Raw genomic sequence first — 22,850 nt, 5'->3', positions numbered from 1 at the left:
GTGATCTAATCTCATACTTTTAAATGTACCTGTCCAGTTTTCCCAGCACCACTTATTGAAGAGGCTGTCTTTTCTCCACTGTACATTCCTGCCTCCTTTATCAAAGATAAGGTGACCATATGTGCGTGGGTTTATCTCTGGGCTTTCTATCCTGTTCCATTGATCTATCTTTCTGTTTTTGTGCCAGTACCATACTGTCTTGATTACTGCAGCTTTGTAGTATAGTCTGAAGTCAGGGAGCCTGATTCCTCCAGCTCCGATTTTCGTTCTCAAGATTGCTTTGGCTATTCGGGGCCTTTTGTGTTTCCATACAAATTGTGAATTTTTTGTTCTAGTTCTGTGAAAAATGCCAGTGGTAGTTTGATAGGGATTGCATTGAATCTGTAGATTGCTTTGGGTAGTAGAGTCATTTTCACAATGTTGATTCTTTCAATCCAAGAACATGGTATATTTCTCCATCTATTTGTATCATATTTAATTTCTTTCATCAGTGTCCTATAATTTTCTGCATACAGGTCTTTTGTCTCCTTAGGTAGGTTTATTCTTAGGTATTTTATGCTTTTTGTCTGATGAGGCACCTTTTATTGATTTAGATGATGAGATCCGGGAGCTCGAGCCTGAACCTGATGCTGTAATGGGATGAAACTTCAGTGATTCCTGGAAGATAAATGACTTTTGCATGTGGAAGGAATCTAGAGAATTTATGAACAGAGATTAGACTGTGGCAATTTTCACTTTTCTTTTTTTTTATTGAAGTATAATTGATTTACAATGTTAGTTTCTATTGTACAGCAAAGTGAATCTCATATATATATATAATTCTTTTTCATATTCTTTTCCTTAGGGTTTATACAAGATATTGAATATAGCTCCTTGTGCTATACAGTAGGCTTTGTTGTTTATCTATTTTACATAGAGTAGTGTGTACCTGTTAATCCCAAACTCCTAATTTATTCCTCCCCCATCCCCATTCCCCTTTGGTAACCGTATATTTGTTTTCTATGTCTGTTTTTGTTTTGTAAATAAGTTCATTTGTATCATATTTTAGATTCCACACATAAGTGATATCATATGACATTGATATTTGTCTTTTTCTGACTTACTTCACTTAGTATGATAATCTCTAGGTCCATCCATGTTGCTGCAAACGGCATTATCTCATTCTTTTTTATGGCTGAGCAGTATTCCATTGTATTTATACACATCTTCTTTATCCATTCGTCTGTTGATGGACATTTAGGTTGCTTCCATGACTTGGCTGTTGTGAATAGTGATGCTATGAGCACTGGGGTGCATGTACCTTTTAGAATTCAAGTTTTCTCAGGATATATGCCCAGGAGTGGGATTGCTGGATCATATGGCAACTCTATTTTTAGTTTTTTAAGGAAACTCCCTACTGCTCTCCACAGTGGCTGCTAGACTATGGCAATTTTAAAACACGACCTCCAAATTTTTTGGTACTCCTCCTTTAGGATGGGGCAAAGCCATGTCCCCCTCCCCTTAAATAGGGGATCTGTGACTGCTTGACCAGTAGCATAGGATGGAAGTGACACTCAGCTCCTGAGCCCACACTTTAAGCAGTAGCTTCCTTTTCCTGTCTCTAGGAACACCGTGGTAGGTGGAGCAATGGCCCCAAAGATGTCCACACCCTACTCCCTGGAACCTATAAATATGTTGTTACCTGGCAAAAGGAACACTGAAATGAAGTAAGGATTTTAAAACACGGAGATGATGTTGGGTGGCCCAGGTGGGTGGGCCCAATGTATTCACACAGACCCTTAGGAGTGAAGAAGGCAGCAGAAGAGTGGGTCAGAGCAATGTGGCAATGGAAGAAGAGGCAGGAGAATTTCAAAGTATAAGAGGGATGTGTTGACCCACTGTCCTAGGCTTTGAAGATGGAGGAAGAAAGCTACACGAGCAAGAAATGCACGTGGCTGGCGTCTCCAAGCTGAGAACGGCCCTCAGCTGCCAGCCAGCTGGGAAATGGGGATCTCAGTCCTTCAGCTGCAAGGGACTGAATTCTGCCAACAGCCTGAAAGAACAAGGACATGGATTCTCCCCTAAGAGCCTCCAGAAAGGGATGCAGCCCTGCCGAGAGCCATATTAGACTTCTAACCAAGGAACCGTGAGATAATCAATTTCTGTCATTTTTAGCGCTATTGGTGGCAATCTGTTACAGCAGCAACAGAAAACTAATGTAAAAGCTCACCCTTGAATCTCAGCTACTATGCCATGAGGACACCTAAGCTGCCCATGAAGATGTCCAGGCGGAGTGAAATTGGGGGCCAGCACCATCTCACCAACCACAAGGGAACCACCTTGGAAGTGGACCGTCCAGTCCCAGTTGAGTCACCCCATACATAACAAGCTGTTCCTATCAATTCCTGCTCAAATTTCAGATTCCTGAGCAAAATAAAGGGTGGCGGTTGTCCTAAGGCACTTAGTTTCGGCGTGGTTTGTTATGCAGTGATAGGTGATAACCGGGACATACAGACAGATGCACGTGGAAGTCAGCCCAGGGTATGAGAAGGAATCCCAGGTTTTGTGGCGGCACCATGACAGGGGTGGAGGGATTACAAGGAGTCCTGCTGGTCCTGAGAGACAGTGGGGATCAGGCTGCGGGCTGGGCGCACAGGAGCAAGGGAAGCAGTGAGCTGAGTGAACTCCAGGATCCACTCCTACCCGAGTGTGGGCTGGGGAGGGACCAAGTTCCTGACATCCTTTTGGACCCTATTTTTATACATAAAGGAACATTACACACACTCTTTTGCGTCCATACGTCCTAATACAATTTCTTTTTAATGAGGAACACAATTGGATATCATAAGCCTGGAGAATTCTTCGGTGGAGTTTTGCTGTAAAGGGGACCCAAAAAGTGGTTAATAACTGGAGAAGCTTGAGGGAGCCCTATGTTGGGTGTTTGTTTGAAGACGGTAAACAGTACAACACATTTGTATGTGGACAGGAATGATGCATCTCAAGGCATCACGAATATACCCAAAGTGAGGTATGATAAGGTTTGCCAAAGCTACAGCTCTACCAAAAGCTAGTTGCTCACATTGCTTTAGAAATAAAATAGCTACACATTACATTTCTGCCGAATTGGGACAATCCCATTCCTCAACTTCAAAACTGAATCTGAGAGACTTAGAAGAGATCTTTGTGGCCTTTTTAGGAATAATTTACTCTTCTGTTCAACTCCCAATCTTCCCTTGACCCGGAGCCTGCAATTTGGCTTCTTTCAAATTAGTCCTTAGTGTATGCGAAATATTCCTGATTGTTATTTATTTTTATGAATTCTATGTAAACATTTCTTAAAATCTACCAAGCTCTTTCGCATCTCAAGAAACACTGAGCTGAATCAAAGTCTTTAAATATTTTTAAGTGAAGGGCAGTTATCCTAACTGTGGCCACGGAAGAGGGCATCTATTAACCCCTATTACCTAGGACCACCCCGCCCTACCGCCCCAAATGATTCTACTTATAAAGATGTGGCTCTTAGCTTTTCCCTCGATTCCCTTCCAATGTATTTCTCTTTTGCTTAAGCATAGCCAGAGACCTTTTCTTGTTATTGCTGTATAAAACCAAAGAGCCCTGAGACAGCCAGGATGTTAAATGCTATAAAGTCTCCTAGAAAGACCACTGCCTCCCAAGCTAGGTCCCAGACACAGATTTGGAGGGAGCCTCCATCTGGTTTTTACCCTAGGGAGCTAAGTTCGATTCTGCTATCGCTGTGTTCCCTGACAATTCGAACATTCTAGCTTCTGCAGAGACATCTCTGCCCAAAGGGATTGGAACAGGATAGTTCTGGAACGAGGCTGAACGTTAGAATCACCTGGAGGACTCTTCAGGAGACAGCCTTGTCACGAGCTGCAATGGGAACCTCTGAGCAGCAGGCCTGAAGCAACCAGTGTGCAACCCAGGTGGAAGACTCGGTCTTGACACTTGGGATTGTCAGTCAGGGACATTTTTAAGAGCACACACTTGCTTCTACCGTATCCCTGACTTTCATGATAAACATTCACAACAGTTAGTTCCGTTATTCGTTACTATTCTGAGTGGATGCTCCTCCCACAGGCTTGTTTAGAAGCAGCAACAACACTGCTTGACACAGTTTTTATTTAATAATTATAACAAGGGCTTCCCTGGTAGCGCAATGGTTGAGAATCTGCCTGCCAATAAAGGGGACACGGGTTCGAGCCCTGGTCTGGGAGGATCCCACATGCCGCAGAGCAACTGGGCCCGTGAGCCACAACTACTGAGCCTGCGCGTCTGGAGCCTATGCTCCGCAACGAGAGAGGACGCAATAGCGAGAGGCCCGCGCACCGCGATGAAGAGTGGCCCCCGCTCGCCGCAACTAGAGAAAGCCCTCGCACAGAAACAAAGACCCAACACAGCCCAAGATAAATAAGTAAATAAATAAATTTATTTTAGAAAATAATAATTATAATAGGAAAAGACCCACAAATAATTTGCACAGCACTTATTTAATGGGCACAGGGACCAGTCATGATCCTGTTTAAACAAATTTATTCAGATGTCTCTTTGTAACAGGATCATCTCCTTACCACCCTAGCTATACCACAGTATCAGCACTTGGCTAACTGGGTTCTAATGACTGTATTACACGGAAAATCCCAGCCTTAGGTTTCTAACCAAGTATCAACAGTAAAACTACTTTGCAAGAAAAGAAAAATGGAAGGAAGGGAGGGAGGGAAGGAAAGATTTCTTGCAGAATCTGCCCAAAGACTCTGTGGGAGTTGTCACGGGGGGGTACGTCCCTTGCCCCGCACCAAGTTCCCTCCGGAGGGTCTGAATCAGTGCTCCCTCTAATCCTACCTCCTGGGTTTGCAACCTCCGCCTTGCACTAGACCCTCACATCACTGACTGACTTGGCCACCTGATTCTGACCTTCGCCTGACTTTGCTCCTTACTTTAAATGACTCTCTCTACACACCCTCACACGCATATGTACACAAACTGAGCTTGATTCTGTTTACCGATCATGCCTGCCTCTTCCCATTCCTGCTCTTTGATCTACTTTGTCTTTCATTCCCTCTCCATTACCATTTATTGAGTGAGCACCTACTGTGTGCCAGGCACTGTAGTAGGTGTCTCATAAACATTATTCTTATCACCCACAACCCAACAACACAGATAATGTTCCTGCCTCACAGCTGGAGAAAGATTAACTGCTGCTCAAGGTCAAGATTAACTACTACTGCAGGGTGTGATCCGAGCCAGACACAAGTGTTGACTGAAACATATCATCACCTGAAGTCCCTTGTGGGTGGGGAGCGCAGAAACCAACATAAGGTACTTAAAATGTCACAGTGCTTACGATGTTTAGGTTTAATGTAAACATATTTGCATCTGAAAGTGCAAATACTGTCTTCCATTGGTCTTTGAAAAGCAGAGTAGCCTTCTCTAAAAAGAAGCCTTATTTCTATAGTGAAAGTGCTAATAGCTGAAGACAGAAACAATTCCAAAGTTTGTATTAACAAAACCCACAAGAAAGTTATAGAAATACTTTATTTAAATATTAAGAAAAAAATTACACGCACTTAAGATGATTAAAAGTTCATATGTTAAACAAATGCTAAAAACCCAGTAATTTACACAGTGATAAATCTTAAGTGATGGGAAAACACAAAATCCTTTCAACTGGTCCTCCTCCTTACAAAGCTATTATAAAAACGGTATTATTAGGAATTGCTGAAGTTGTGTTAAAGGCACATGACACTATCATTCCTCTATATACACACCCAGTCATCTCAACCACTGAACTGCTCACCCTTAAATGGAAGAGTGAACAACTTCTCTGAACTATCGGGAGTACATTATGCATCTCTAATGAAAATTCATTTAAATTTTTACACCAACAATTTCTCCAATGATCCAAACAGATTAACACTGCAAATTAGTTATTTCTGTCTTGAATAGAATATTTCTACTTTGAATCTGAAAAATTCGATAATGAGTTTAGGAATATACAAATGAAATATAATTTATTCTGATTTCAACTACAGAGCTATAAAGTTACAATTCTTCCAAGGAAACCATTCACTTCATAGATGCAAAAACACACTGTAGCTTTTCCATTATGTCTGCGGTGCTTTCAGCTAGCAGGATATTAATCATTCACTTTAAACTGACATGCCCTTACACCTGAAAGAAAACCCAAGCGAGACATTCTATCTCAGGCTGTTGGATTTAATATTAAAAATTTTAGCACAGTTCAATCTCCCTGCCTACAACATTCTCTGGCTCTCTGTTACCAATTAAACGTTGATGTCGGCAGTAAGTCAAAAGCTCCTGAACACGTGGAAAAACTCAATACGGAACAGCCAGAGATTCAAAGCAGACAGGGTCAGATGAGGGAATGCTCTCGTGGCGACAGGTCAACAGGGACAGAGGACATACTGTGAGAGTCCAAACGGTCCTAGACACAGCACAACGTGTGGAGGGGACTCTGCACATCAGCATGTGTGTGCTAGCAGCTATTTTCAGACTAGCAACAATGAGAGGACATCCATTTCTTCTTTATCTGGTTATAGGGACTTTCCTTTAAAACTCCAAAGGGAGAACATGCTGTCTGTGAGCTGAAATGTCAGTTTTCTTTTGCACCCCAATAACTGAGTGCATTAACTTTTTCTTCTCTGGGCCTCAGTTTTCCAAGTTTACTTCTCTGGGTCTCAGTTTTCAAGTTTACAAGTAAGTAAACTGACATATGGAATAGATTTTCTCCAAGTTCTAACGTAAGCAACATGAAGAGAGGGACCGTCTGTCTTTTTCACCATGTCCCTAAGCATGTACAGTGAGTACTCTGAACACATACTTATTCAATAAATGAGTTATCTGACAATTAGCAAATAGACCCCACTGTGAAGGCAGCAGGCCCAGGGACACGGTGGTCTCTGGGGAAGCAGAAATTCTATAAATAACATGGAAGGGAAAGGCTGGTGTGCCATCCATCAGATTTTTATGAGGCAGCCAGGACAGTTAGAAAACAGATTTTTCTTCTCAACTGGGTAAAATTGCCCATTCTTCCCATATTCCCATTAACTAAGAACAATCTAGCCAATAGTCATCAGTATAGAAGTAGATGGAAGTTTACTGCAATAGAAAATGAATCAATGTGTGAACTTATCCATATTGGAAGGTGCAAATACTCTCTTCATGAGATCTTGGAAGGTCAGGGTGCCTTCTCTAAAAAGTAGTCACTTAGAACAAAATTATGCAAATGGAAAGGGATCACAGTCCCTTCTACCTCAGAGTTCAATGGATGAACAACTCTCGTGTAAACATGACTGAAATAATTTACTAGTCCGTTACTGCTATGTCCACTGAAAATTATCATGAAAGACTTTTTCAAATGCATTCATTATTAGAAATACCATTCCAGAAATCTTACCTTTAGAAATCATCCAAGGAGTGAGATCAACATTACAACCCCCATAAACTGGGTAAACAACAGCAGTGGAGTGAAAAATGACCACACATGCCATAAAGCAACATTGAAGCTGAAAAGAAAAGGACAAAATAGCCACACAGTTCACAACTATAGCTATACTCTACACAACTATATTCTACTGCAGAATCTAGATTTAAAGGACTCACTTTTACCCGGTTTGGGAAAGTTCATTCAGCCAGTAACTTTCTATATATAAATCATGCTTCTCAGATATGTGACTTAGCCAATATTGGAAATATCACAATTTCTTCACAAAGTACTCAGAACTGGAATCACTAAAGCTCCTCTAACGAGAGCTGGCCTGGCTTAACAGACACTTCAGTCTCTTAACATTAGTATCTGTAAAGGAACACGAAATAAAATGACTACAGCCTGCTTTTACGATCTCACACACTACCAAACTATAATGGTTAAAAAAAAAAAAAAAAAAAAAGACGGTTAAAGTATTTTTCTGCTAGAAACAGAATGAAAAAGTAATCATTTATAAGCTGCTATTAAACTTTCCATTGAGAAAAATACTATTCCTGTCACCAGGTAAGAATAACACACTTTCTAAGTGCAATGATTTTTATGAACTGAATTTTTAACAGCAGAAGTTAATAAAGGAAAATTATAGTCAATTAAATAAGTGTTTCAGATAATTAATGACTAACATAATATTTTGAGAAGTAGACATTTAAATAGCTATAATCCTACTGTTCTAAAACATACAATAATATTTCCGGGGGTGACATTAGCCTTATAAGAAATTGTAAAATAAGACAACTGTCTACACTCGTCACCGAAGGGTTAATAAAAAACTGCATCACAATGCAACATATGTCAAACACCCATAAACTTCAACTACAGAAAATACATAATAGAAAAAATACATTTAAACTGAATATGTACAAAGGTGTGTGGTTTTCCCCAAATTAAAATGCAATTAATATAAAGAGAGGGAAAAAACCTAAAAGCCCATACACAATGTTCAGTGTAGTTTTCTCTCTGGTTGGCAGGATCATGGGATTTACTTCCTTTGTGTTTTTCTGTAATTTACAGATTTTTCTTTAATGAGCAAGTTATAAAATACTTTTATAAACATAAAAAAAACTTTTCATTGAGAACCTCTTAGCTTATGAAAAATGATGTTAATTGTGGCATTATTTTTAACAGCGAAAGAATAAAAAAACAGGGAGCTGGTTAAATAAATCATGATATGTCCATGCAGTGATAATGATGTAACTGTTAAAAAGAATGAGACACATCTGTATGTACTGGTATGGAAGAATTCCAAACTCAATTTAAAAAAAAAAAAAGATCACTCTGGAAAACAGTTTGGCACTATTTACTAGAGTTGGAGGTCTGCATACCCGATGAGCCAACGATTTCCCTTCTAGAGATATGTATATATGTATGCATGTACATATACATCCAACAGAAGCACGCACAGGCACACAAGACATACACAAGAATGTTCTTAACAGCATCACTCATAATAACCCCAAACTGGAAACAATCCAAATGCGATCAACAGCAGAACAGATAAACTGGGAGTTGGTTATAAGATGGAATGCTGAACAGCAATGAAAACGAGCAACTGTTATGCACAATATGGACGAATCATACATAATGTTGCATGTAAACAGTCAAATGGAAAAGAATACATACTATATGAACCCATTTCTATAAGAGATGCAAAAGAAAGCAGTTACCATGAAGGTGGGGACAGTGTTTACCTGCGGGCAGGAATGAAGGTACAGTGACTGGGAGGGGGCATGGAAGGGGTTAGAGGGGGCCGGCACAGATCTTTCTCGTTAGGGTTTACACCAAGGCTCACTACATGATAATTCAGCTGTATATTTTAGATTCTTCCACTTTTATGTCTGTATTATACTTCACAATGAAAATGATTTAGAAAGCAAAATGCAATATATATATATATATATATATATATATATATATATAGCATGTCACCATTTGTATTTTAAATAACTAAATATATAAGTAAAGAAAGACACTACTGAAAAGGGAATCAAGGAGACTGTTTTCCCATCATTCCCTTTTTTTTCCCCTCTAGAATTCTGTACCATGTACATCATTACCTGATCAAAAAAATCTTCATTCCAGAGGTAACTTACCAAATTCCTGCTACAATAAAAGTAGCAGTTGTAATAGGTATCAACGTTGGATACTTGGTATCATAATCTTCAATTCCACAATACCATTCCAGATAGACTATGCAGTAAAATGCAATCGATAAGCTAACAAGCAACAAGGTACCGCCAAACAGAAACCAACTGTAGAGACAAAAATAATACCCTTCTATTATCCTCTTTTACATCCTCTGCAGCCTAATAGTAAATAATCTTTTTTGACACATCTGAAATGTGACATAGGCTCATATCGTTGCTGGCTTACCATACCAATGGCAGTGATCCCATTTTTGACAGTGCATGTATCTGACAAAGGTTTTGTAAGTTTACCTTTGAATACAGGTGATTTGAATTTTGAGTCCTGTCCCATAACACAGGGCCTACCAGCCAGGTATGACTCAGCCCTGCCACTAGAGAAAGGAAGCATCTTAACTTACTGAATCAGAATTTCTATGCCTATCTTAAGACAGATGTTATTTGCAATTTTGCTCCAGACTGTGTGCAGCATACCTTGGGTCTAGACAATATAAACTACTTTTAAAGGCTCTTCAGATACCTGAAGCTGACTAGAAATTCAGTGATTGTTAAGCAAATATGTACACAAAAATAAAGTGGTTTTAAAAAAAAAGTGCTAATTGACAGCACTTAACAAATCAGGTATCTTAACATTAATAGACTAAATATCTATTTCTAAGAAGAATATCAACTGGAGAAGGGGCAGAGGGACCCACAGTTACTCAATCCCAGCTTGCAGAAAGTCTAGATCTAATAGGAGATGGGTAGGTAAAGATGAGAGTGAGACACACAAAAGGATGAAAAAGTAAGACTTTAAACACACACACACTTTCATAAACTAACTGACAAAAAAGGACGTTTTCTTTAAACATACAGGAAAGCGAGCGGCTTTCTGGTTGTTTCTGAAGTTTTGAGTGTGAGAGTAATAAAGATTCCATCAACTCCTCCAAGTTAAGCTGGGTTTCTTGAAATACTGAATATCAATTTGGAAGGAGTTAATTCATATTGCCTCTCGTAAAAGATTTCTAAATGAAACCCTCCTGTTTCTAGAATATCTCCAGCCCTCCCTCAAGGGCCAATGGCTTTTTGCTCCTTCCAACTCCACAGAAGACTTGGCTCAGTGTGTGTGAGAAAAAGCTCATCAGCCCCTTCCTTCCAGCCCCTGCTGGTCATGGGAGGAGGCCAGATTTGGAAAATCAGAGGAATGAACCCTTTTCGAGAAAGCAGAAGGCAGCCTGCACGGACTGCCTCTGGGTAGCGCCCTCCCGCCACAGCTGCCCCAACTCCCCGCTGCTTACCGAGGCCTCAGCAAGAACGCAACACGACTCTACTCAAAATCCTCAGCCTTCGGCCATGCGTTTCTGTCTCTTTTCCTCTAAGATGACACTTCTTTGAGGAGAGCCCTATGACTCCCACTTTCTTTTCATGCCCCCCAGTCCTGGTCCGGAGGCTGAGTCCAGGCTCTGTCACACACCACCGGTGGGCTACTGTGTGCCGCTACTCCTGTGGGCGCCCCAAACACCTTACAGTGTAGTGAGTTACTCCTTACCTCACCATCTCCTTTAACTACTAAGAATACTTTGTATTCTCATATACGAGGATACATAGGACACAAATGGACAAATCCTGCCATCTCTCCTGAAACCTCAAAAAGGCCTACCTCCTGAGGCTGGCCTGGACTGGGTGCCCCTTCTAGGTGCACTCATGGCATCCCGCACATACCCTCGCACACGCAAACAGTACGCACCACATGACTTACTCATCTATCACAGCCTAAAATGAGCTGGTGGAGGGTGAGAAATGTGCCTTGTTCATCACTGTGACCATAACTGGATACATCTCAGGCTCTCATGAGATATTTCATGAACGAAGCCGCAGGTGCTACTGATGGTGTCTGAAACAACCATCCCTTCTTTTCCCAGCCTAAGTTCTAGACCAATTGAAAGACACAAAGAAACCAAACTGATAAAGACCAACTGTCAGCTTCTTTACTGATATAGCTATGAAAAGAAGACAGCTTTGGTGAATGGTGACAACATGCTTCCTCACACTGAAACCCAGAAAGAGACAGACCTCCCCACTGGGTTTCAAGTCACAGTGAAAACCTAGAGACCTTCTCATGTCAGGGTCGCCCCATAAAACAATGGTGCAGAAAAGCAGCCCAGAATCTGTGCTTCCCATGGGCAGCTGGCTCCCAAGAGGAAGAAGGTGCTGAGCTACATGCCTGGTTCTTCATCCCAAACCCTTTCAGGAGGTCTAGCACCTCCCAGGGAAGAAGCCAGTGAGGGGAAGGGCCAGAAGATGGGAGTGTTTAGGGAAAGCTCCTGCTTGTGGAAATAAGGAAGGGGAACAAGCTCTCTCCCTGCCATAGTTTACATAACACCGCCCCCCGACCACACGCCTGCTTTCCCCGGACCACCTGCTCCCTCACTCTCCTCAGGCGCCCCTCCAGCAGTCACTGCTCTTCCTGAGGGCCTCTGCGGGAGAGACTGTGTGTCCCCCAACCCCCAACGATATCACCGGATCAAACAGTCCCGTCTGCACCTTTCTAGCCCCGCTGGTACTTCCAAACAATTACACTTGCACTTTAAGCAAATCACCCCTCTCGATGCCAGCTCCGATGCTCACCAACACCTCTCCCTCTTTTTCTGTTATCTAGGGGCCTCCAGAACACTCTCCAATGCCCAGTGAGGACTCAGGAGTGTGATGAACAACCTTCCCCTCCATGTCAACTCCTAGATTTTATACTAAAGAGATTTCAATCCTCATGAACGATGGACTATTTGACATCCTGCCTCAAAGCTCCTGACTCCTCCCACCAGTGACCTCAACTCTAATTCAATCACAGCCTGTACATGTGGTTACCTTGTTGGCTGTAACTATTCTCTGAAAACGAGCTCTGAGACCCAATTCCCACCCACCACAATTCTCATTCCCTCCTCCCAATGCTCTTGTACTTGATCTTCTTAAAGACCTTCAGTCATTCTCTCTGCATGGTTTACAAAAGGATTACGTCCTTCTTAAATTCACTACCGTCCTCATCCTCCAAAACACCTGTGCTGAGAAAGCCCACTGAAATAATTTCCAGCCTCACCCACTCTGCGGTACGTGCCCAGAACACACACTCTCTTTTTCAACTCTGCGTCACCAGCACCTCCAACACCATGCCCGGCAGAAAGTAGGTGCCTACTAAGCGTTTGAAGAAGTCGGCTCACAAAACGTGAAAAATAAAACAAGTGTGTTTAACTTACGAAGCAATAAAGTTTTCTTACCTGCTGGTGTGAAAGTTTTCTTTAACGGTTTGAAAGAAATCAACATAATAGGTCACAGCAATGGATGCCAAAATCCAGAATCCAGAATGGATATTAAGTCTTGGAAGAGGTTTCTCCTTTTTCTCAACAGGTGTAGAGGTTTCTGCAAATAACGGAGAGTTCAACTTATGAAGTAACCATTAACGTCACAGGAAAAATTATACCTTTTTTTTGGCCACGCCGTGCCGCTTACAGGATCTTAGTTCTCCGACCAGGGGCTGAACCTGCTCCCTCGGCAGTGAAAGCGCGGAGTCCTAACTACTGGACTGCCAGGGAATTCCTCTTTTTTTTTTAAATTACACCTATTTTAAGTCAAATAAAATAATTTCCTAGAGCTTTCTAAGAACCACATTCTCTCCCATGATAGTACCAATTTCTTCTGTAAAACCACCGAAATAGGTTTATATTTTTAGAAATAATTAATAGGAGCCTGCCATGAAACCTGTCCAATATAGTCAACTTGTTTTGCTGCTAAATGAGTTTTGCAACCAAATTTATTTATATAGTCTTTTGGAAAGAATAATGCCATCTGGTAGTGTAGGAATTTTAATGCTATGCTTCACGTGTAGTCTAGGAAAGTCATTAGTCCTGTTAATTAAGAAAAATGCAAGTGGCAAACATTAGAACACAAAATAGACTTGATTTTCCAAAAACACTACTTACAACTACATATTTTAATTTTTTAAACAAACACAACCTTTTGGGGCAGCTCAAAAGTGGAAAGGGCACACTGGAGGTCCAGTCCCAACATGGTACTTGTCTTAGACAGGTGATGGACAAGTCAAATTCCTTCCATTTGGGACCCAATCTGAAAGAATGGGTCAAATGGGGTCTAACAAGTTCCCCATGTGACTGACATGCCCTCTCTATCAGTTCATGTGAGAACCACTAGTATGTAGCCAAGGTTCCCGAGCTTTTAGCTGACCATCAGAATTCCTGGGAAGCTTATTCATAATACAAATTCTGCGAGACACCCTCAAAATTTATAAACCAGCATGCCTGCGCATGTTGTTTTCTGCGTTTACTTTTTAAAAGTAATAAATACACAAGATTTACAACATACAGGACAAAAAGATCTAAGGTGAAATCGCTCTCTTTATCCTTAACTCCAGTTCCCCAGCCCCAAAGCAGCTACCAGTAATAACGTCTACTGAATTCTTGCATATTCTATGCATCTACAGGTGAACACACACCGCATGTTATCTGGTTTGAACACAAATGGTGGCATACCATACGTTGTTCTGCGCCTCCCTTTGAAAAGCATCCACATTGGTTCATAAAAGTCTGCCTGCCGTGTCATGTATAAACAGCCAAGTGTATTTAACCAGCTCCCTGCTGACAGACAATTTGATGTTTCCAGTCGTTCGCTAGTACAAGCAAAGCTGAGATGAAAGACTTTGCACACACGCCCTTGTGTACTGCTACGAGTAAGCTCCTTTGTTAGGTTCTTAGAAATACAATCTGTGGATATTTTTTATTTTAATGGATATGGCCAAACAGGTGTTAAACCAGCTCTCCTGGGAATCCTGAAGACCAAGATGCGCAGGGCTACCTGATCTCTAAGGGTCTTTTACGACAGTAAATACCCGACTTGCAAAACTACTTGGTAAGCCTTGAAAAAACGAAACCCTGTCCCTCCTGACTGGGTAGGGCTGCGAGAGGCCCGCGGGGCCGGCCGTGTCCGGCGCCTCGCCTCTGGGAACCTCTGCGCGACTCGGAGCGCGCCACGGGGGGTGCCTCACCCGGCCCGGCGTAGCCCTCGCGGTCCTGCTGGACCACCACGTCCCGCGGGAACAGGTATCTCCGCCGGAGGCTCTCCCGAGCCTGTAGAGCGTCCATCTTAGCACCGCCCAGAAACTGGGCGGTAGTGACGTCAAGCCCACCGGAACTTCCGGCCTCGGTTCGCCGGAGGAGGGAGGGATTTCCTTTTGTGAGGAGGAGAGGCTGTGTTGTTTTCGCAGTTTTAGTTCGTGAGAACGTACGGAGGGTTAGGCTTTGCTGTCTCAGTGCTCAAATCCGGAAACATGATTTGAATTTCAAAATATTTATCCTTCCCCGTCTAGAGATATCCAGTTTGTTCCGAACTACGGAAGCCCAGAAGGGTCAAGCTTACCGATGCCGGCGAATGCGCGCGAGTGGGTGTGCTAGGCCCTACGGGCGCACTTCGTTGCTTTTGTGCTCTGCGTCCTGAACCCTGTGGCTCCGGTATGCCCAAAGCATCTCACCCCCCAGCTTCTTTCCTCCTCCTCCTCCTCAGGAGTCGCCCAGCTAGACGTGAAAGAGTCAGAGGTCACCCAGGAGGAGGAAAGGACCGCTGGGCCGGGCCCGGGAACCTGCGGTGGAGTCTGGGCCTGGCGCTGACCTCTCAGGTGGGCTCAGGCAAGAAATAAACCTTTCTGGGCCTGTTTCCTCTTCTGTACAACGGGGATTATACCTGCCTCATGGATTTGTTCTGGGGTTTTAAATGTGAAGCACCCGTATGTGGTTCATGTTAGCCCCCTTCTTACGGCTTGTGAGAAATTACCCCCAGCCAGAAACGTGAAAGCTAAATTTGTACTTTGCCAGAAATCCGTCAGTTCCCATCACTCACGCTCATAAACTGAAAAAGACTGTGTCACTAATTCACAAGTTTTCCTCCATCAGTAACCCTGTTTGCTACTCTCTTGCCTCCTTTCTACCGTGTCATATGTTGAGAAATTTTGTGCTTAACCCTTCAAACTTTTGCTGAGCACCTACTGTCTGCTAGGAACTGTTAGGCACCATGCGAGGTAATGGAGATAAGATGGATAAGACGTGACGTTGCCCTTGAGGAGCTCCTGGGCCAAAAATGACCACAGAGACCTAGTACAGTAGAAAGCACTATTTATAAATGTATGGAAGCGTTTCATTAATTCAGTCAACAAACATTTTCTGAGCAGCTACATCTGCTAAAATGCTGAGGACAGGGGCAAGTTAGAATCTAGTGGTGGAGACGATTTCCATCCAATGCCATAACAGAGATACTGCATATGAGGTTATGAGAGCACCGAATAAAGGGCAGCCCTTCATTCTGCTGTAGTACATGGGGACCAGGGAGAGTGGCTTGAGGTAGGTTGAATACAGGGATGGATAGTCCAGAAAGGCACCCAGGAAGTAAAATCTGAATTAGGCACTCTTTAATATCACTATGTGTTGTGAGTGTTTGCAGAAGAAATGCAATAAATATTCAAGAAAAGAATGTCAAGTTTCTACGGGTTTATTTCTATCATTTCTTCAGCCCTTGTAGCAAACCCTTTGGAGCAAAGGATTTAACAACTGGGTGGATCATATGGCCTTTCTACACAATACCTCCTTTTTCCCGTTTTCTTTTTTTCTTTTTCTTTTCAGACTCCTAAAGAACCAGGGTTTATCTCTTCAAAGCCACCTGGGGTCTTTGCCCCCCCTTCTCCTTTTGCTTGTACAGGGTTAGAAGCCTTGTTAACAGGAAGTGAATTCCTCTCATCAAATACAGTCTTCTGTTGATTGTCTCCTTGTAAAAAGGTCAGTGCTGGGTCTCCCTTGTAATTGAATATTCCCTAGAGCATCGCAACCATTCCAGGGTTTCCATATGTAGTATGTTCGGGTCAGATCAGTTTCCCCTTTGGTGGTTTCAGGGCCTTTGTATCTGGATCCGAATGCCTTTCAGCTTTTTTTTCCCCCCTGATATTTTAAATGCACTTCTTGCAGACCATATTGATGATACTTAAAATCAGGTTGGAAAAAATCCGGTATTTAATGACCACATCTTCATTGCTAGGGCCCATTAAATAAGTTCTTCAATGTGTGTACTGTGCACCGAAATGATAGATGTATGATATCAGTTTGCTACCAACCAAGAAATTTCATTTTGACTGTGGATTACTTTTGGGGGAAAAATGAATTTGACTGTGACCTTTGCTAGCCTTCCCTTAGCAATGTGGTTAAATCCAAGGTGTTCATAGACTATTGAATCCTGGCGCCATCACTCTGGATTCCTTGGGCAAGTTATTTCATTGTTCTAAGTATCAGTTTCCTCATCTGTGACACAGTAGGTACCAGAGTGAAGATAAGTGTATACCAATTGTTTAGGCTAGTGCCTCGCACGTTCAAGCAGTGGTAGTTATTAATTGGCCTTGCCAGGCTTTCTGGATTTGGTTCCTGCTTACCTCCTCATCAGTTATTCCCTTCTCCTTGGGCTCCAGTTACTCTTTTTTTTTTTTTTTTTTGCGGTACGCGGACCTCTCACTGTTGTGGCCTCTCCCGTTGCGGAGCACAGGCTCCGGACGCGCAGGCTCAGCGGCCATGGCTCATGGGCTCAACCGCTCCGCGGCATGTGGGATCTTCCCAGACCGGGGCACGAACCCGTGTCCCCTGCATTGGCAGGTGGACTCTCAACAACTGCGCCACCAGGGAAGCCCTCCAGTTACTCTTTGTTGCAAGTTTCCTTTTGCTTGTGCTCTCCCAGTTGACAGGGGGCTACAACCATGTCATAGCTGCTCCCCAATGCCTTGCAAACACCTGGCACATAGCAGGTGATAAAAGTAATTTTTACATATTGAGATATAGGGAAATCATTCTGGCTTCTACATGAGTTAACCAGAATTTTATGCTAACTAAAATAGCCTGTTTTTGGCCTATCAAACCTACTTTGTACATCTGTTTTATTTTTTTTAATTAAATTATTTATTTATTTATTTTTGGCTGCGTTGGGTCTTCGTTGCTGTGCACGGGCATTCTTTAGTTGCAGCAAGCGAGGGCTACTCTTCATTGTGGTGTGTGGGCTTCTCATTGCAGTGGCTTCTCTTGTTGCGGAGCACAGCCTCTAGGTGCAAGGGCTTCAGTAGTTGTGGCATGTGTGCTCAGTAGTTGTGGCTCATGGGCCCTAGAGCACAGGCTCAGTAGCTGTGGCACACAGGCTTAGCTGCTCCGCGGCATGTAGAATCTTCCTGGACCAGGGCTTGAACCTGTGTCCCGTGCATTGGCAGGCAGAATCTTAACCACTGTGCCACCAGGGAAGCCCTGTACATCTGCTTTGATTATTAAAGAAAAGGGCACATTGACCAGATGTAAAGAATGTCCATTTTAAAAATAAAGATTAAATGCCCCTCTTCCTGGGACGCCAATGCTAGTCCTCCTTTGATGATAAGACTCCCTTCCCAGGTGCCAAGGCCATTACTGTATGTGCTGTATGTGTATGCATTGGTATTTTTTTAAAACCTTGAAGAAATGTATCCCTGATTTGTTTAATGTTCTTTGTTCTGACAAGATACAAAACTGTGCTGAAAACCTGCTTCTCCAGAGCAGTTTCTTAATCTGGGAACCAGGCTTCTGGGCTAGTCCTCAGTTTGGCGCAAATAAAACTCTTTTCTAATTATTGATTGTTTATTGATTATTTTCGTCGACATAGGAATTCCATTACTCGGTTTTCACTTTGACCCTTGGTCACAATTAACCCTGGTCTTTGGTGTAGACATCCCTTCCTCTGAGAAAACACTTTTTCTCCCTTCTGTAGCAGTCCTGCAGTGTTCTCAGGAGGCTGACCCTGCCCTAGGAGAGGGCACATGACCCAGACCAGACCTGTCAGTCCCCAGGACTTAGGCTAGAGCTGTTGGGAAGACCTGTCTGAGGTCCATGTGGGCTTGTCACCATGGAGACACACAGAGGAGCCCACCTTAGGAAGGAAGCTCTGAGATGCAAGCCAAGCCAAGCAGTCTCACAGCACTGTTTCAACCCCTGAATCCAGCCAAACCCTACTTAAGCTAGTTAAGAACATGAACTCTGGAGCCAGCTGCCTGGCCAGCTGTCATTACTGGTTCTGTCATTACTGGCTGTTTCAACCTTGGGCAAGCCAGGGATCCTCTCTTTTGTCTACAAGATTGGGTAAAGATTAAAACTACTAATACATGTAGGGATTCGTTCAAGATGGCAGAATAGAAGGACGTGCACTCCTTCTTGCGAGAGCACCAGAATCACAACTAACTGTTGAACAATCATCGACAGGAAGACACTGGAACTCACCAAAAAAGATACCGCACATCCAAAGACAAAGGAGAAGCCGCAGTGAGACAGTAGGAGGGGCGCCATCACAATAAAATCAAATCCCATAACCACTGGGTCGGTGACTCACAAACTGGAGAACAGTTATACCACAGAAGTCCACCAACTGGAGTAAAGGTTCTGAGCCCCGTGTCAGGCTTCCCAACCTGGGGGTCCGGCAATGGGAGGAGGAATTCCCAGAGAATCAGACTTTGAAGGCTAACAGGATTTGATTGCAGGACTTCAACAGAACTAGGGGAAACAGACTCCACTCATGGAGGGCACACACAAAGTAATGTGTGCATTAGGACCCGGGGGAAGGAGCAGTGACCCCATAGGAGACTGAACCAGACCTACCTGCTAGTGTTGGAGGGTCTCCTGCAGAGGCGGGGGGGCAGCTGTGGCTCACTGTGGGAACAAGGACACAGGCAGGAGAAGTTCTGGGAAGTACTCCTTGTCATGAGCCCTCCCGGAGTCTGCCATTAGCGCCACCAAAAAGACTGTAGCCTCCCGTGCTGGGTCCCCTCAGGCCAAACAACCAACAGGGAGGGAACTCAACCCCACCCATCAGCAGACAAGCAGATTAAAGTTTTACTGAGCTCCACCCACCAGAGCAACACCCAGCTCTACCCACCACCAGTCCCTCCCATCAGGAAGCTTGCACAAGCCTCTTAGATAACCTCATCCACCAGAGGGCAGACAGCAGAAGCAAGAACTACAGTCCTGCAGCCTGTGGAACAATAACCACATTCACAGAAAGGTAGACAAGATGAAAAGGCAGAGGACTATGTACCAGATGAATGAGTAAGATAAAACCTCAGAAAAACAATTAAATGAAGTGGAGGTAGGCAACCTTCCAGAAAAAGAATTGAGAATAATGTTAGTGAAGATGGTCCAGGACTTTGGAAAAAGAATGGAGGCAAAAGATCGTGAAGATGCAAGAAATGTTTAACAAAGACCTAGAATAATTAAAGGACAAACAACTAGAAGAATTAAAGAGCAAACAAACAGAGATGAACAATACAATAAATGAAACAAAGAATACACTAGAAGGAATCAATAGCAGAATAACTGAGGCAGAAGAATGGATAAGTGACCTGGAAGACAGAATGGTGGAATTCACTGCCATGGAACAGAATAAAGAAAAAAGAAAGAAAAGAAATGAAAACAGCCTAAGAGACCTCTGGGATGACATTAACACACCAACATTCACATTATAGGGGTCCCAGAAGGAGAAGAGAGAGAGAAAGGACCTGAGAAAACATTTGAAGAGATTATAGTCAAAAACATCCCTAACACAGAAAAGGAAATAGCCACCCAAGTCCAGGAAGCACAGAGAGTCCCAGGCAGGATAAACTCAAGGAGAGACACACTGAGACACATAGTAATCAAACTCACAAGAATTAAAGACAAGGAAAAATTATTAAAAGCAACAGGGGAAAAACAACAAATAAAATACAAGGGAACTCCCATAAGGTTAGTAGCTGATTTCTCAGCAGAAACTCTACAAGCCAGAAGGGAGTGGTACAATATATTTAAAGTGATGAAAGGGAAGAACCAAGATTACTCTACCTGGCAAGGATCTCATTCAGATTCAACGGAGAAATCAAAAGCTTTACAGACAAGCAAAAGATAAGAGAATTCAGCACCACCAAACCAGCTCTACAACAATGGTAAAAGAACTTCTCTATGCAGGAAACACAAGAGAAGAAAAGGACCTACAAAAACAAACCCAAATCAATTAAGAAAATGGTAATAGGAACATACATGTCAATAATTACCTTAAATGTAAATGGATTAAATGCTCCAACCAAAAGACACAGTCTCGCTGAATGGATACAAAAACAAGAACCATATATATGCTGTCTACAAGAGACCCACTTCAGACCTAGGGACGTATGCAGACTGAAAGTGAGGGGATGGAAAAAGATATTCCATGCAAATGGAAATCAAAAGAAAGCTGCAGTAGCAATACTCATATCAGACAAAATAGACTTTAAAATAAAGGATGTTACAAGGGACAAGCAAGGACACTACATAATGATCAAGGGATCAATCCAAGAGGAAGATATAACAATTCTAAATAAATATGCACCCAACAGAGGAGCACCTCAATACACAAGGCAAATGCCAACAGCTATAAAAGAGGAAATTGACAGTAACACATTAATAGTGGGGGACTTTAACACCTCACTTACACCAATGGACAGATCATCCAGACAGAAAATTAATAAGGAAACACAAGCTTTAAATGACATAATAGACCAGATAGATTTAATTGATATTTATAGGACACTCCATCCAAAAACAGCAGATTACACTTTCTTCTCAAGTGCACACGGAACATTCTCCACGATAGATCACATCTTGGGTCAACAAATCAAGCCTCAGCAAATTTAAGAAAATTGAAATCATAACAAGCATCTTTTCTGACCACAATGCTATGAGATTAGAAATCAATTGCAGGGGAAAAAAAACATAAAAAACACAAACACATGAAGGCTAAACAATACATTACTAAATAACCAAGAGATCACTGAAGAAATCAAAGAGGAAATCAAAAAATACCTAGAGGCAAATGAAAACAAAAACACAACGATCCAAAACCTATGGGATGCAGCAAAAGCAGTCTAAGAGGGAAGTTTATAGCAATACAATCCTACCTCAAGAAACAAGAAAAATCTCAAATAGACAATCTAACCTTACACCTAAAGGAACTAGAGAAAGAACAGCAAACAAAACCCAAAGTTAGTAGAAGGAAAGAAATCATAAATATCCGAGCAGAAATAAATGACATAGAAACAAAACAATGGCAAAGATCAATAAAACTAAAAGCTGGTTCTTTGAGAAGATAAACAAAATTGATAAACCTTTAGCCAGACTCATCAAGAAAAAGAGGAAGAGGATTCAAATCAATAAAATTAGAAATGAAAAAGGAGAAGTTACAATGGACACCACCAAAATACAAAGTATCCTAAGACGCTACTACAAGCAACTCTATGCCAATAAAATGGACAAACTGGAAGAAATGGACAAATTCTTAGAAAGGTATAACCTTCTAAGACTGAACCAGGAAGAAATAGAAAATATGAACAGACCAATCACAAGGAATGAAATTGAAACTGTGATTAAAAATCTTCCAACAAACAAAGTCCAGGACCAGATGGCTTCATAGGTGAATTCTATCAAACATTTAGAGAAGAGCTAACACCCATCCTTCTCAAACTCTTCCAAAAATTGCAGAGGAAGGATCACTCCCAAACTCATTCTATGAGGCCACCATCACCCTGATACCAAAACCAGACAAAGATACTACAGAAAAAGAAAATTACAGACCAATATCACTGATGAATATAGATGGAAAAATCCTCAACAAAATACTAGCAAACAGAATCCAACAACACATTAAAAGGATCATACACCATGACCAAGTGGAATTTATCCCAGGGATGGAAGGATTCTTCAATATATGCAAATCAATCAATGTGATACACCATATTAAAAAACTGAAGAATGAAAACCATATGATCAACTCAGTAGATGCAGGAAAAGCTTTTGACAAAATTCAACACCCATTTATGATAAAAACTCTCCAGAAAGTGGGCGTAGAGGGAACCTACCTCAACATAATAAAGGCCATATATGGCAAGCCCACAGCAAACATCATTCTCAATGGTGAAAAACTGAAAGCATTTCCTCTAAGATCAGGAACAAGACAAGTATGTCCACTCTCTCCACTATTATTCAATATAGTTTTGGAAGTCCTAGCCATGGCAATCAAAGAAGAAAAAGAAATAAAAGGAATCCAAATTGGAAAAGAAGTAAAACTGTCACTATTTGCAGATGACATGATACGATACAAAGATAATCCTAAAGATGCCA

At 42.2% G+C, this 22,850-nt stretch overlaps 1 protein-coding gene and 1 pseudogene across 1 annotated transcript; one reads left to right on the top strand and one right to left on the bottom strand.

Moving 5' to 3' along the window:
* Positions 1–5,514: 5,514 nt before the first annotated feature.
* On the bottom strand, positions 5,515–14,833 carry TMEM128 (transmembrane protein 128). The gene is made up of 5 exons (XM_067735511.1): positions 14,678–14,833; positions 12,897–13,038; positions 9,595–9,753; positions 7,415–7,523; positions 5,515–6,168 (listed from the first exon to the last, which is right to left on the bottom strand). Exons 1-4 carry the CDS (start codon positions 14,772–14,774, stop codon positions 7,424–7,426), a joined length of 498 nt encoding a protein of 165 aa, XP_067591612.1. The 5' UTR covers positions 14,775–14,833; the 3' UTR covers positions 5,515–6,168; positions 7,415–7,423.
* LOC137224122 (transmembrane protein 126A pseudogene) lies at positions 9,882–10,179 on the top strand (annotated as a pseudogene).
* Positions 14,834–22,850: the final 8,017 nt, after the last annotated feature.

Source organism: Pseudorca crassidens, chromosome 4 (genome assembly GCF_039906515.1).
Source record: "Pseudorca crassidens isolate mPseCra1 chromosome 4, mPseCra1.hap1, whole genome shotgun sequence".
Lineage (NCBI taxonomy): Eukaryota > Metazoa > Chordata > Mammalia > Artiodactyla > Delphinidae > Pseudorca > Pseudorca crassidens.
Note: the sequence above shows the minus strand (reverse complement) of the source record. Positions and strands in the feature narration are given on the sequence as shown.

Bases quoted from the DNA above. Each gene is read 5' to 3' on its own strand.
- TMEM128 (XM_067735511.1), bottom strand. From the start codon at position 14,774: ATGGACGCTCTACAGGCTCGGGAGAGCCTCCGGCGGAGATACCTGTTC. The intron at 13,039-14,677 runs GTGAGGCACCCC...CGTTATTTGCAG, and splicing joins CGAGGGCTACGCCGGGCCGG to AAACCTCTACACCTGTTGAG. The intron at 9,754-12,896 runs GTAAGAAAACTT...TTGTCTCTACAG, and splicing joins GAAAACTTTCACACCAGCAG to TTGGTTTCTGTTTGGCGGTA.